The 12,592-nt window shown below is 57.6% G+C and overlaps 2 protein-coding genes across 7 annotated transcripts in view; one reads left to right on the forward strand and one right to left on the reverse strand.

The window, feature by feature from the left end:
* SLC19A1 (solute carrier family 19 member 1) overlaps positions 1 to 5,382 on the forward strand; it is a 47,022-nt gene extending 41,640 nt beyond the window's left edge. For all 5 annotated transcript variants that reach the window (XM_074389436.1, XM_074389434.1, XM_039480548.2 and 2 more), the window contains exon 6: positions 3,847 to 5,382. In XM_074389436.1, coding sequence (XP_074245537.1) covers positions 3,847 to 4,221 — 375 coding nt within the window. In that variant the 3' untranslated portion in view covers positions 4,222 to 5,382. The remainder of the gene's footprint in view (positions 1 to 3,846) is intronic.
* Positions 5,383 to 8,127: 2,745 nt separating this feature from the next.
* The window catches only part of COL18A1 (collagen type XVIII alpha 1 chain), a 97,214-nt gene continuing 92,749 nt past the window's right edge, over positions 8,128 to 12,592 (reverse strand). For both annotated transcript variants that reach the window (XM_074389433.1, XM_074389432.1), the window contains 5 exons: positions 12,440 to 12,475; positions 10,864 to 11,109; positions 10,204 to 10,401; positions 9,440 to 9,555; positions 8,128 to 8,526 (listed from right to left, as the gene is read on the reverse strand). In XM_074389433.1, the coding sequence (XP_074245534.1) occupies positions 8,316 to 8,526; positions 9,440 to 9,555; positions 10,204 to 10,401; positions 10,864 to 11,109; positions 12,440 to 12,475 (807 nt within the window). In that variant the 3' untranslated portion in view covers positions 8,128 to 8,315. The remainder of the gene's footprint in view (positions 8,527 to 9,439; positions 9,556 to 10,203; positions 10,402 to 10,863; positions 11,110 to 12,439; positions 12,476 to 12,592) is intronic.

The raw sequence follows: 12,592 nt of genomic DNA on the forward strand, positions 1-12,592 counted from the left end.
TTTTAGTATACCGTGGACACTTGGAAACAATGTATATTCTGCTTTTTGGGTGGAGGGTTCTGTAAATGCTGATCAGACCTTATTGGCTGATGGTATTGATTTCATCTCAATTCTTGTAGATTTTCTGTCTACTTTTATTATCATTGAGAGAGGGGTATTAAAGTCTCCCAAGTATAATTGTGGATGTGTTTCTCCTTTCAGTTCTGTCATGTTTTTAGGTCACATATTGGCAGCTCTTTTGTTTGTTGCATACACGTTTGGGATTGTAATTTGTCTGGGTGGACTGACCCTCTTGTCAATTATGTAATGGTGGGATTATATAATGTCTGTCTCTGCCTCTGGTTTTTTTTTTTTTTTTTGCCTCTGAAGTTTACGTTAGCTGATGTTAATGTAGCCACTCCTGCTTTTCTTTGATTAATGTTTGCATGATACCTCTTTTTTCATTGTTTTACTTTCATCCTTCCTATCTTGGTATATATGAAGTGAGTTTCTTGTAGACAGCATGTAGTTGAGTCATGTTTTTAAATCTACTTTACTAATCTCTGTCTTACATTTGGTGTATGTAGACCATTTATATTTAATATGGTAATTTTTATATTAGGGCTTAAGTCTGCCATTTCGTTTTTAATTTTTCATTTATTCTCTGTTTTTAGTTTCTGTTTCCTTTTTTTACAGCTTCCAGTGGGTTACTTGCACAAAACCTTACAATTTTGTTTGGTTTACCTATTGTGTTTTTGAATGCACTTAGTATAGCTATTGTGGTTGCTTTATGTATTACATTACCAGGTTGAGCGAAGTATAGAAACTTTGTCTTCCTTTATGTCACTTTGTCATCTCCCACTATATAGTACAATTATCTGAAATAGTTTCTCTACATACTTTTATTGCCACATAAGATAATGTTGTAATTTTTGCATTAATCATCAAACGTATTTCAGAAAACTCAGGAAGGAGTCTGTTTTATTTACACATAATGTTACCTATTATGGTGTTTCCTCTTTCCTGTTATTTCAAGATTCCTTTCTTCTTTAGTAATTTCCTTTCTGTTTAGAGAATTTTGTGTGTGTGTGTGTGTGTGTGTGTGTGTGTGCGCCATTATTTTAGGTAGATCTTCTGCTGGTTACAAATTCTTCTCTTTGTTTTTCTTTGAGAGTGTCTTGATTTCTTTTTTATTCTCAAAGGATGTTTTCACTGGATATAGGATGTTGGGTAGACAGTATTTTGTTGTTGTTGTTGTTGTTTTAGCAGTAGACAGTATTTTGTTGTTGTTGTAAGAAATGTGGTTCCTCTTCTCATAGCTTTCAGGATTTATGATGACAAATCACTGTCATTCAAATTGTTTGCCCAGAAGGAGTCATTTTCCTCTGGCCACTTCCAACATTTTTTCTTTTATTTTTATCTTTAGCTTATAGAAGTTTAAATATGGTGTGTGTTGGTGTGGTTTTGTTTGGGTTTTCTATTTAGGGTTCACTAAGCCTCGTGAATCTGCAGTGTATGTCTCACCAAGTTTGGGAAGTTTCCAGCCGTTACCCTCTGAAGTGCTTTTTTAAACCAGCTCCTTTCCCCCTCCCCACATGCCTTTTTTTTAGAGCCCTCATGTCACAAATGTTAGATCTTTGTTATGCAGTTCCACAAGGAATGAGGCATTGTTCATTTTTTTTCACTCTTTTTCTTTTGTTCAGATTGGATGATTTCTATTATTCTAACTCCCGTTCACTGATTCTTTTCTCTACCTCTTCTTTTTGTTGTTGAGATGATTCATCAAGTTTTAAATTTTTGTTTATTGTATTTTTCAGTTCTATTCTTTTTTTATTTTTCTCTTGTCTCTTTGCTGAGACTGTGTTTGTTTTTTGTTTTTTTTTTTTCCATTTGTTTCCAGCATGTTTGTTATTCACGGAATCATTTTTATGGTGGCTGGTTTAAGATCTTTCTTGAATAATTCTACCATCCCTGTTGTCTTAGTGTTGGTGTCTATTAATTGTCTTTTAGTTGAGATCTTTGTGGTTTAAGATGCTGAGGGACTTTTTTTTAGTGAAATGCAAGCATTTTGGGTATGATGTAATGAGACTGGACCTTACTTCGGCATCCTGTTTTGGCTGGCACAGCTCCAGCAGGCCATGTGGGGTGTGCACCTTGCTGCAGCCAGGTGGGGTGGAAGTCCAGGTTCCCACTCAGCCTTTGTGACACCTGAGGGAGGATGGGCTGGGTGGGGGCTCCTTCTTGTTGCCAGGCAAGGATGGGAGTCCAGTTCCTCCCGTGGCCTCTGGATGCCCCTGGGTTGGGACATTCTCGTTATTGCTGAGTGGATAGAAGCCTGCACTCTCTGCTTGGCCTCCTGTGATGTCCCCAGCATGGAGGGGTGCGGGCACTCTCAAATGCATCTAACACTATAAATTTCCCACTCAGTGCTCCTTCCTGGTGCCAGGCAAGGATGGGAGTCTAGTTCCCCCTGTGGCCTCCTGGATGCCCATGGGGTAAGAGGCCTGGCCTCCTGTAGGCTTTGGGGACAAAAGTCTAGGCCTCCCTGGGGTCTCTGCTGACTCCATGGGGGTGAGAGTGGGGTGAAAGCTGTAGTGCCCATTGGTGTTGTCTGACACCACCCCACAGGGCACTTGGGGGTCCTTATTACAGGCGGGGGGGTGGAGTCTCCTTGTGGTGGGTGGAGCTGAGGTCTGGTGTCTGGTAGGAGCAGGTGATTCCTGTCTCAGGGTCTTTCCTCATGCTGGTCCCCACCTTTCCTGGTCCTTAGCCCACTTTCATGGACTCTTTTTCCTGCATCTGTTGGCATTTCCAGCTTGCTGCCTTCTTCAGTTGCAAAATATCTGAGGCAAAAAGAAAGGCACCAGGGAGCTCCGTGTGGCGCAGCTCCTCAGGCCCTGGTGGTCGGCCTGCCTGCTCCCATTTTCAGAGTCTTCCTATGTGTGTATCTCAGTGTCTTGGGTAGGAGAAGAACAGGGAGAAGCATGTCAGCCCCTTTTCCTGAGTTTGCTTTGAAAACAGCTTTCCTGGAAGGGAGCCGGTGCCACTGGGCTGTGGGATTCTGGCCTGCGGGCCTGGACTGGGGCCTCAAGGGTCTTGGATGGGTCTCACTGGGCTCTGGCTGGCAGCGTCCTGAGAGCACTGGCAGCGTCCTGAGAGCACCACAGCCTCCTGGAGCCCCTGCGCCTCCAGGAGTGATCAGGTCTCCCTGGTATCCCAGGAACATTTCCAGTCCCTCCTGCCTGTGGCAGCTGTGAGAACCGAGAGAGACGTGGTCACCGCCGGCACCGCTCCTTCTGGTCACTGCAGCACAGCTGCCGCTGAGGTGGAGATGGGCTCTGTGTGCAGGCTGCCGAGGGGTCGCTCTGGGCGTGAAGCCCTGGAGACCGCTCCTGGTCACCTGCTGTGGCTCCCCTCACCCAGCTCTGCAAGGCGGAACATTCTGGCCCTCATGGATGTCCCCCCGGCCAATATTTTGGCACCAACCAGGCCCCACAGAGCAGGGCCCTTGGGAGCAGACGCTGCAGGCCGCGCAGAAGCAGGCCACATGCTGGGTTCCAGGCCCCACAAAGCAGGGGCCTCTGGGGCAGATGCTGCAGGCCATGCAGAAGCAGGCCACATGCCAGGTTCCGAGGGGTTCTTGGGGAGTGATGGGAGCCCCACTTTAGGCCTGTACCAGGCTGTAGTGGGAGGGGGGTCTGGTGGCGGGCACTGTGGCACCCGCTCCCGGGCCTGGCCTCTGGCAGCTGTGCAGTGTTCGGGGTCAGCCTCTGAGCTGGAAGGAGAGCCCAGGAGCAGGTGTGGGGGCGTGAGGGGCCAGCATCCAGCCGGGCCCTCCCCACCCACCTCACCTGCCTCTCCTTCCAGTTCCAGTTATACTCTGTGTACTTCCTGCTCCTGTCCATCATCTACTTCCTGGGGGCCGTGCTGGATGGCGTGCGGCACTGCCAGCGGGGACGCCACCAGCCGCTGCCCCTGGCCCAGGACCTGAGGAGTCCCGCGGAGGAGAAGGCTACGCTGGCGCTGAGCGTGCAGGACAAGGACCTCAGAAGCCTGCCACCAGCCCAGAGCCCGAGGCTCTCCCCAGAAGACGGCCTGGGGGCTACGGGGCCGGGCTCTGGGGAGCAGAGACAGAGCGACCTAGCCCCGGCCCCACAGGCGGCTGGATTCCTGAGCCTAGTGCCAGCCCCTTCCGCCTACACTCCGGGCGCCGCCCAAGCCTCAGGCCCTGACTGCAGCTGAGACCTGTCCCCAGCCGTGACTCTGCAGCTGAGACATGTCCCCAGCCGGCTGTCCCTCCTCCTGGCATCAGCACACTGGGTTTGCAGCGTCGTTTCAGTGTCAGCGTTCAGAATGTGAGCCAGTGACTCTGGGGGAGCCCTGTGGTAACTTTGCAGGTGGCCCTCAGTGCACCCCCGTGACCCCCACCTCGAGGGCCGCCTGCCTTAGCCATGGGGGCCTCCGCTTGTCCTGCTGGCAGGGCCCCTAGGACTCCCCCCTGCCCTGTGTTGCACTCTAGTGGTGGCTGCAGCCTCCTGGCGACACTCAGGGTGGCCATGCTGTCCCCGTGCTGTGCCCTGCTGGCTTTGGTTGCTGGAAGAGGTGGGTGGTGGGCTCCTGTGTCCACCAGGCCTTATTGGCTCACGCCCTTGGGAAGCCTGAGACAAATCCTCTCTGTCCCCCAGGGCTGGCGAAGTAGCCTTAGACAGCAGCTCAGGGGACACTGGCCCCACAGAAGTTGTGAGCCCTCTAGGACAGGGTGGGAGCGTGGAGCCCCCAGCATAGCTGAGCTGTGACATGCTTGGTGCTTTTGCTTTTTGAAATATGCTCTGCTTTTTTTTAACTGACAGAACGAAGAACTGCATGGGGCTTCTCTGTCTCTGTGGGAAAGCTGTCTCAGGTTGGTGGCAGGAAAGTCCCCATCAGAGGGCAGCAGTGGGTCTGGTCCTTGGAGCTGGTTCCTCGCCCCAGCTCCAAGGGCTTTGGCCCAGAGCCCTCCACGGTCCCGTCTGCCCTTCCAAAGTGCATTAATCCTGACCCGCGGTCCTCAGCTGCTCCCATGCTCGTGCCAGCCCAGAGAGGACGGGTCCCGGTCACCGCAGACGTGCTGGCCTTGGTGTGTGCTGGGCTTGTCTGGGGTGGGGGGCCTTAGACGGCAGGCCCTGATGCTGCAGCTGAGACCCGTCCCCAGCCGCTGTCCATCCCCCCCCAGACCCGTCCCCAGCCGCTGACCATCAGCACGCTGGGTTTGCAGGGTTGTCCAAGTGCCATCGTGCTGGGCGCTGGGGAAGGGCGTCTCAGCAGCCGCTGGGTCTGAGGAGCGTCAGTGCCTTGCCCACAGGTGCGGAACCGTCTGATGTGATGTGAATGCTCTTCCCAGATACATTAAACACACTTGTCACATGCGTGTGAGCGGGGCTTCTGATTGCAGGTCGGGTGGCCTGGGGCTTGCGGGTCAGCAGTCAGTGAGCAGGGCAGGAGAGGGGTCCCAGCCTTCTCCCCCAACCAGCCCACTTGGGGTATTGGTGCCCGTGAGCTGAGCCTCCCGCCCCACCCTGGTCCACGGCCCTATCCTGTGGGGTCTCTGCCACATCTCAGCAGCACCCGGGTGAGAGGCTGTCTGCTCACCAGCTCAGCATGGAGAGCTGGGACAAAATCTCTGGCTGGGGAGGGGCTGCTGGGCCCAAGGGTCCCCTGAGGTATCTCAGGGGAGCAGGGCATCTTGGGGTACCCTGGGATGAGGGTTGAGGCAGAGGCTGCACGTGCGGGATGGCCCAAGTCAGCGGATGGTGCTGGTCAGATGGGGCCATGGTCCCGGCATCCAGGGCCCTGCCACAGCCACCCTAGGGACCCTGCTGGAAGGGTCTGCAGCAGCCATTTCCTGGCTGTGGATCTAGCAGGATGTGATGGGCAGAGGTGCGCTGGGCCTGTGCCATGGGCCAGAGCATCACCGAGAGGCCCAAACACCCATCAGCACCCTCCCGCTAGTGCCTCCTGGACCCGAGGGCCTGCCCCCTCCACAGCCTTCTCACTGCACCCACCGCCTCCCTGGCTCTGAGCCCTGCACTCACCTGGCCACCAGGACAGAGATGGCTTAGGATGAAGTGTTCCCTGGGAGCAAGCCAGATCCTGCTGTGGGTGTGCATGTCAAGTCCTGCCTGAGCACACAGGTTTGGGGGCTGGGGACCCAGGTGCAGACCCACTCCCATGATCCTGAAGTCAGAGCTGGCAGCTGGGGAGACCTGAGCGTGTCAGTGTGTGTCCACACACACATGCATACCTGTGTACCTATGCACAGCACGTATGCACTGGCACACATGTATAACTGCACACCTGTGTAGGTATGTCCAAGCACACCTGTGTGTAACTGCACACCTATGTCCAAGCTCACCTGTGTATGCCCAGGCACACCTGTGTATAACTGTACACCTGTGTATGTCCAAGCTCACCTGTATATGCTCCAGCACACCTGTGTGTAACTGAACACCTATGTCCAAGCTCACCTGTGTATGCTCCAGCACATCTCTGTATAACTGTATACCTGTGTGTGTATGTCCAGGCTCACCTGTGTATGCCCAGGCATGCCTGCACATCGTGTATGCCCAAGCACACCTGTGTATGTCTCTGCATGCATACCCCATGTAACCCTGCACGCCTGTATGTCCATGCCTGCATGCCCCACGTCACCATGCACGCCTGTGGGTACATGCGTGTACCCGTGCACACTCGTCCTCCCTCAGGATCTACCAGTGAGGCATTCCAGGTCTAAAAGCCTCCTGGGACTTGTTTTGGAGAAGTTTGCTCTTGTGACAGTGACGGCTGCTTGCAAACCAAGTGTCAGTGTAAAAGGTCACTTTTATTTGCCTGTCTGGACTGGCTTCACATCAGTCACAGAACCCGCTCCGCAGGTTTTGTCTGTCTGGAGGCAGGTGCGTGCTGGCCGTGCCCTGGTCAGCCTGGCGCTGCCCTGAGCCCACTCATCCCTGCACAGAACAAGTGACTTGTGTTGATGCTGCCGGATCTCGGGGGTGACGGCAACAGAGGACGTCATCGAACCTCGTGGCTGCTCTGCTCATCCACAGGGCAGCCTGTGTGCACCTCAGGGGTCCCTTTCAGTCCCGAGGAAGGCAAGGGTGCAGGCTTCCTAGCAGACAGGGACTGCCCCACACCTGAGGCCAGCCTGCCCATGGTGGCGCCCAGACGACCACCCTCCCCAATGGCCCTGTGCACTGGCCTTGATATGTCCTGTGCCAGCCTCAGCCTCTTCAACGTGGCCTTGTTCTGTCTTGGCTCTTGGCTGGACAGTGTGGCAGAGCCACGTCCTGGCCGAGGGGTCCCTGTGATTTTCAGAGCCCTGTCCAGGTAGACTCAGAACCCCAGCAGTTCTGCGGCAGGAAATGGAGGGTGGGCTCAGCTTGGGCCGGAGGCAGCGCTGGGCACGCACACTTTGGAAGACGGATGCTGGGCATGGGATGGGGGCCCTGGATGGGAGGCTGCCACACCCCGACTCATGGGTCCCTCGAAGCTCCCAGCTTGGACTCTGCCAGGGTGGAGCTCTCTGCTCTGGATGTATCTCATGGCTGATTTGGGAGGCCAGCATAGGACAGACAGGCCTGAAGACAGGCCCCCATGTCAGGGCCAGCTCCAGGCTCCTGTGCGTGGTGGAAGACGGGCCAGAGCCGGGGGTCACAGTGGGCCTCTAAGCTTGAAAATCTGCTCCAGCCTGGGGTTGCTGTCGAGAACGGCCCAGAGCTGAGCAGAAGGGGCTGCCCCCATCCCCAGGCACCTGAGTCACCCTCCCGTCCACCTCGGGGTGGGTGCACAGCCTGGAGGGGCAGGTGGCCCTGTGCTGAGTATGGTGAAGCCCCCATTGCCTCACGGGACCCACCTGCTGACAGGTCTGAGTCTTGTGCACAGAAGGTCTGGGTGGGAGATGAAGTCAGTGCCCGCCGGGGCGAACACAGCTTCCCAGAGCAGGAAGTCGGGGTTGGCCGCCCGCCGAAATCAAGCTGTGGTCTGGTTCAGGCTGAGAGGCTGCACAGGGCACGATGCCCCACCCTGCCTGACGCAGGCTGCACCATCAGGTCGTGCCCGCCGAGCTCATAGGTCAGGGCAGGGCTGGGGCAGGCGAGCGTCTTAGCATCAGGCTTCTTTTTTAAACTTTTTAAAAAATACACTCTTTGGCTTCCTTTTATTTCTGGAGGATTATATGACACGTGAACTATACAGGAAAGTGTGCCAGCCAGGTCCTGGGGCGGGGGCTGGCCGGCCGCTCCCTGCCAGCAGTGCGGGTCCCTCCAGGCCCATCCTCTCCAGCCTCCGCATCCAGGCAGCGGCTACTTGGAGGCAGTCATGAAGCTGTTCTCGACGCAGAGCACAACGTAGGCGTGATGGCAGCTGGCAGCGTTCTGCCCCAGGAGCCTGCCGCCCAGCAGCGAGGAAGCCTGGCCTGTGACCGAAGGGGCATCGGTCCGCCACGTCTCACAGTAGCTCTCGGTCAGCCTGCGCCCGCTGGGGTCCGAGCCGTGCCACACGCTCTTCTGGGGCCTGTAAAACAAGCCAGGCCACCAGCCACAGCCAGACCTACTGCGCTCAGGGCAGAGGCCACCCCCCTGGGGCAGGGAAGGTGGAGGCAGGAGGCCGGCACCAGGGATGCTAGGGGGCCACAGAGGCGCCCACAGTCTGGAGGGCCACGTGGCCCCCCAGCCAGCTGCCTGTGGAGGGGGCTGCATCTCCCAGACTGCACCCCACGCTTCCAGACACACCCACGGCAGAGGGCAGAGGGGCCAGGGCTCGGGGTGCTGGTAGACCTGGCCCTCATGCCTGCTGGGCAATGGCCTCCTGGGGCTGCCTCGCTAGGAACCAGCTCCGCCCGCCAGCTCCTGGCTGCCAGGCAGCCCCGGGGCCCAGCCCGACCCACAGTGCTCCCATCAGAGACCCTTGGCAGCTTCATATCCGCCACAGCAGATGGCCAGGCACCGCATGGGACACGCTGTGCCGTGCCCCAAGACGCCCCGAAAAGCACGAGTGTTGGAGGAATCAGAGCCCTCACACAGCGAGGGCACAGGGACATTTGGGGTGAAGCCTTCAGGACATGGGAGATTTCGGTCAACATTTTAAGGGCACATATGCTTGGACTCTGTTGCCCTTCAAGTTTATTCTTGGAGAATAAACTCACTATAGAGCTTACGTGGCTGACCACAGGCTCAGTGCCAGCCCGGGAGACGCGGAGTCTGTCAGCTACGGGCAGAGGAACAGGGCACTTAAGGGCGTTCTTAGAATGGCTAACGATGACCTCTCAAACAGCAGTTTTCGTTTTTCTAGACACTCTTGGATTTTTTAATTTTTCAGCACTGAGCACGGCTCAGATATGCTCACACACAGGGTGAACTGCACTGGGAGCGTGTGCGCCCACCCTCACGGGGGCTCTCGAGCTGCTGGCGTGGCAAGGGGGACCTACCAGGTGGGGTGCCTCAGGACGTCCTTGCCATCAAAGGAGAAGATGCGTGCCCCGGGCTTCAGCAGGCCTTCAGAGCCCGAGAACAGAGCTTCCCAGCTGGGGAACAGCAGCTCATCCTGGGGAGAAACCCTGTGTATGGGCAGTCTGCGGATCCGGGGCATATCCCACTGGGAGCCAGCCCTGGCCAGGCAGTCTCTGCAGACCCCAGGAGGCCTCGGAAAGGCAGGGAACCCAGTCCCCTAACGCCATCAGAGGGTGGGGAGCGCTGGGCCACAGCCGCCTGCCCCTAGCCCTGGACCCTGGGTCTGTGATGCTGTTGGTTCTGGGGAATGTGGGTGCTCCCTGGGCACCCAGAAACCACAGCCCAGTGCACAAAAAGGAGCCACAGAACAAAGCCACGTGTGGGGCGCTATGGCAGAGGGCCACCAGGCTGGGTGGCACTAGAGCCCCAGGGGACAGTTCCCCATTCCAGGCTTGTATGTGAGGCCTGTCGCCTGTGTGGACACTCAGGCCAGCAGCATGGGAGCCTCTGAGAGGCACTGGCGGGGTGGGGGCCCACACTGGAGGCCTCCTGGGATGTCCTGAGGGTTGGGGCGGTGCCCTGGGATGCCTGAGCCTTGCAGGGTGAGACCCACCCGGAGCCTGCTCTTAAGTCACCAGGCTGGGTGGCAGCGTCTGTACCATGGCAGCCTCCAGAGACACTTGAGGGAAGCCCTCGCTGGGAGCCCCCCCACGGGCCACGCCCTCAGGGCTGACCGACCCACCTTGAGGTTGACGATGGGAACGGCTGCGCGGTCGGCACGACGCACGATGCTGAACAGGTCCTGCAGCCGGGAGGACAGGAAGGCGCGGAACGTGCCTGCCAGCCCCACGGCGCGTGCCTGCTGGAAGCACTGGAAGTCGGCCCCTCGGATGCCCCGCATGCTGCCCGTCAGCGGGCTGTTGAGTGCGACCAGGTGGAGCTGTGGGGGGGGGGTGAGGGTGGGGAGAGGTGAACCCCATGGGCTGCATCAGGTGCACCCTCTGCCCCCAGGCCAGGTCTCGGAGGCCCTGGGTACACCGCCCAGGCCCACACCCGTGTGGACAGGCACGGCCTGGGGGGCTGAGTGGAAAATGCCTATGGGACACTGAGGGCCCAGAGGGCAGCACCCCCCTCCCCCTGCTGCCTCTGTAGGTGGAGGCTTGCCCCCTCAAGGATGTGACCAGGACCGCCTCCTGGGCGCTGGACTTGCATGACCATAGCTTGGCCAGCAGAGGACAAGCCCCAGGCCCTGCCGACCTGCCCCGAGTGGCCCTGAGCCAGCAGATGCCCACCCGTGGCTGAAGCCCGGGACCCCAGCAGCTCTGCAGGGGCTGAGTCCTCTTCCACTGTCCTGAGAGCCGAGGGGCCAGGTGGAGCTGAGCTCACTTTGGGGGGCACTTACCACAGGCTGGAAGTTGAGGTGGGTGTGGGCAGGCAGGCTCGTGGGGCGCGCCGGCCGCAGATGCACATAGGAGCCGTGGTGAGGGGCTCCGGGGTACGGCTGGGGTTCAGGCAGGCGAGGGGGGCTGGCCAGGATATCGTCTGCCCGCCACGGCCGCGCGGTGGGACGGGAGTGATCCCTCCAGGGGTAGGGGTTGCTGTCATGCAATTGCACCACAGGGGGCTGCAAGGCGGCCACCTCATTGTCCTGCAGGCCGGAGATGAGATGCTGGTGGGCGGGGGCCCTCCAGGTCCCCCTCCCTACGGGCTAGACTCTGAGCTGGTGAGCAGGGAGCTGCACCCCGACCCCAGGGCTGCTCTGGGAGCATGGGCAGGAACCAGGGAGGGGCGTCCTCTGTGGCGTGGTGCCACACTTCAGGTCACCTCTGCTCAGGCCCCGCAGGCCCAGCCGCGCTCTGAAGCTGCGGCCCTCACTGCCCACGTGCCCTGACCTGCCCTCTTCTTGCTGACTCAGCTCCAATTCAGGGGCCCTGACCTCGGCGTGGCGATCTTCGACCATCTCATCCCCCTGAGCCCTTGCTCTGTCTGCCTCAGTTCACAGAGGTGACCTACACTTTAGAAATCCCAGCCCCCAGGCCTGATTCTCCTGACTGATTCTGCGCCTTTCCCTGCAGCCTGAGCTCTTCCGAACCGGCCGCCATCCACCAAACTCTGCCTGCACTGCTGTCCCCAGTGTCGGCTCCACAGGGTCAGGCTGTCGGTTACCCAGGACATCAGCGCTACCTGGCACACAGGACGGGCCATGACCATTGACTGGCTGACTGAACCCACAGATGAGTGAGGCTCAGCCCTGTGAGGAGTCCCTGACACAGCTCTACATGAAGCCTCACTCCTGAGCCAATTAAGGAGGCATGACCTCTACTCAAGGAGGGGCTGACAGCAGTGGGACGAAACACTCAGGAAAATGAAAATATTCCTACCCACCCATCCACTCACCCACCTTCACACCATCCATCCACCCACCCACCCATCCACCCACCTGTCCACCATTCATCCGTCCACCTCCCCATCTATCACCCACCTGTCCATCCACCTCCCCATCTATCTACCTACCCATCCACTTACCCACCCATCCATCCACTCACCCACCCATCCATCCACCTCCCCATCCACTCACCCACCTGTCCATCCATCTACCCACCCAACTCTCTATTGATTCACCCACCCAGTCACCCACCACTCTACAGATAACCATTCTTGGGTCTGGCACTTTGGGTAAGGGAAGGCAGAGACACAAGATGTGGATTTTGGATGCAAGGATTTGACCAAGGAGGGCAACAAGCAGCAGACACATTGAGGAAGTTGAGGGATGGGAGTGGCGCCCTCGTGAGGCAGGCAGCGGAGAGTCTCAGAAGAATGGGGTGGTCTGCACCCACTTCTGCAGCCGGGGCTGACGGCGAGTCACGTGCTCAGCACCAGGACTCCAAAGGACCAGGTGTTGCTCCCAAAACAGGAGACAGCACATACCCCCTCACGTTCTGACCACCCACCAGTATAACAGAAAAAACAATTCTTACCACCATTCCTCGTGCGAGTAGCGTCTGGGCTTCCAGCTGGAAAAAAGCAGCAGGGTCACCCAGGACCTGCGGCTGGGCCTGCACCAGGCCCTCCCTGCCCACAGCAGGGCGCCCTCCCTCCCCAGCACCCGGCCCTCCCAGCATGTGTTTGCT

The sequence above is a fragment of the Saimiri boliviensis genome, chromosome 18 (genome assembly GCF_048565385.1).
Source record: "Saimiri boliviensis isolate mSaiBol1 chromosome 18, mSaiBol1.pri, whole genome shotgun sequence".
Classification (NCBI taxonomy): Eukaryota; Metazoa; Chordata; class Mammalia; order Primates; family Cebidae; genus Saimiri; species Saimiri boliviensis.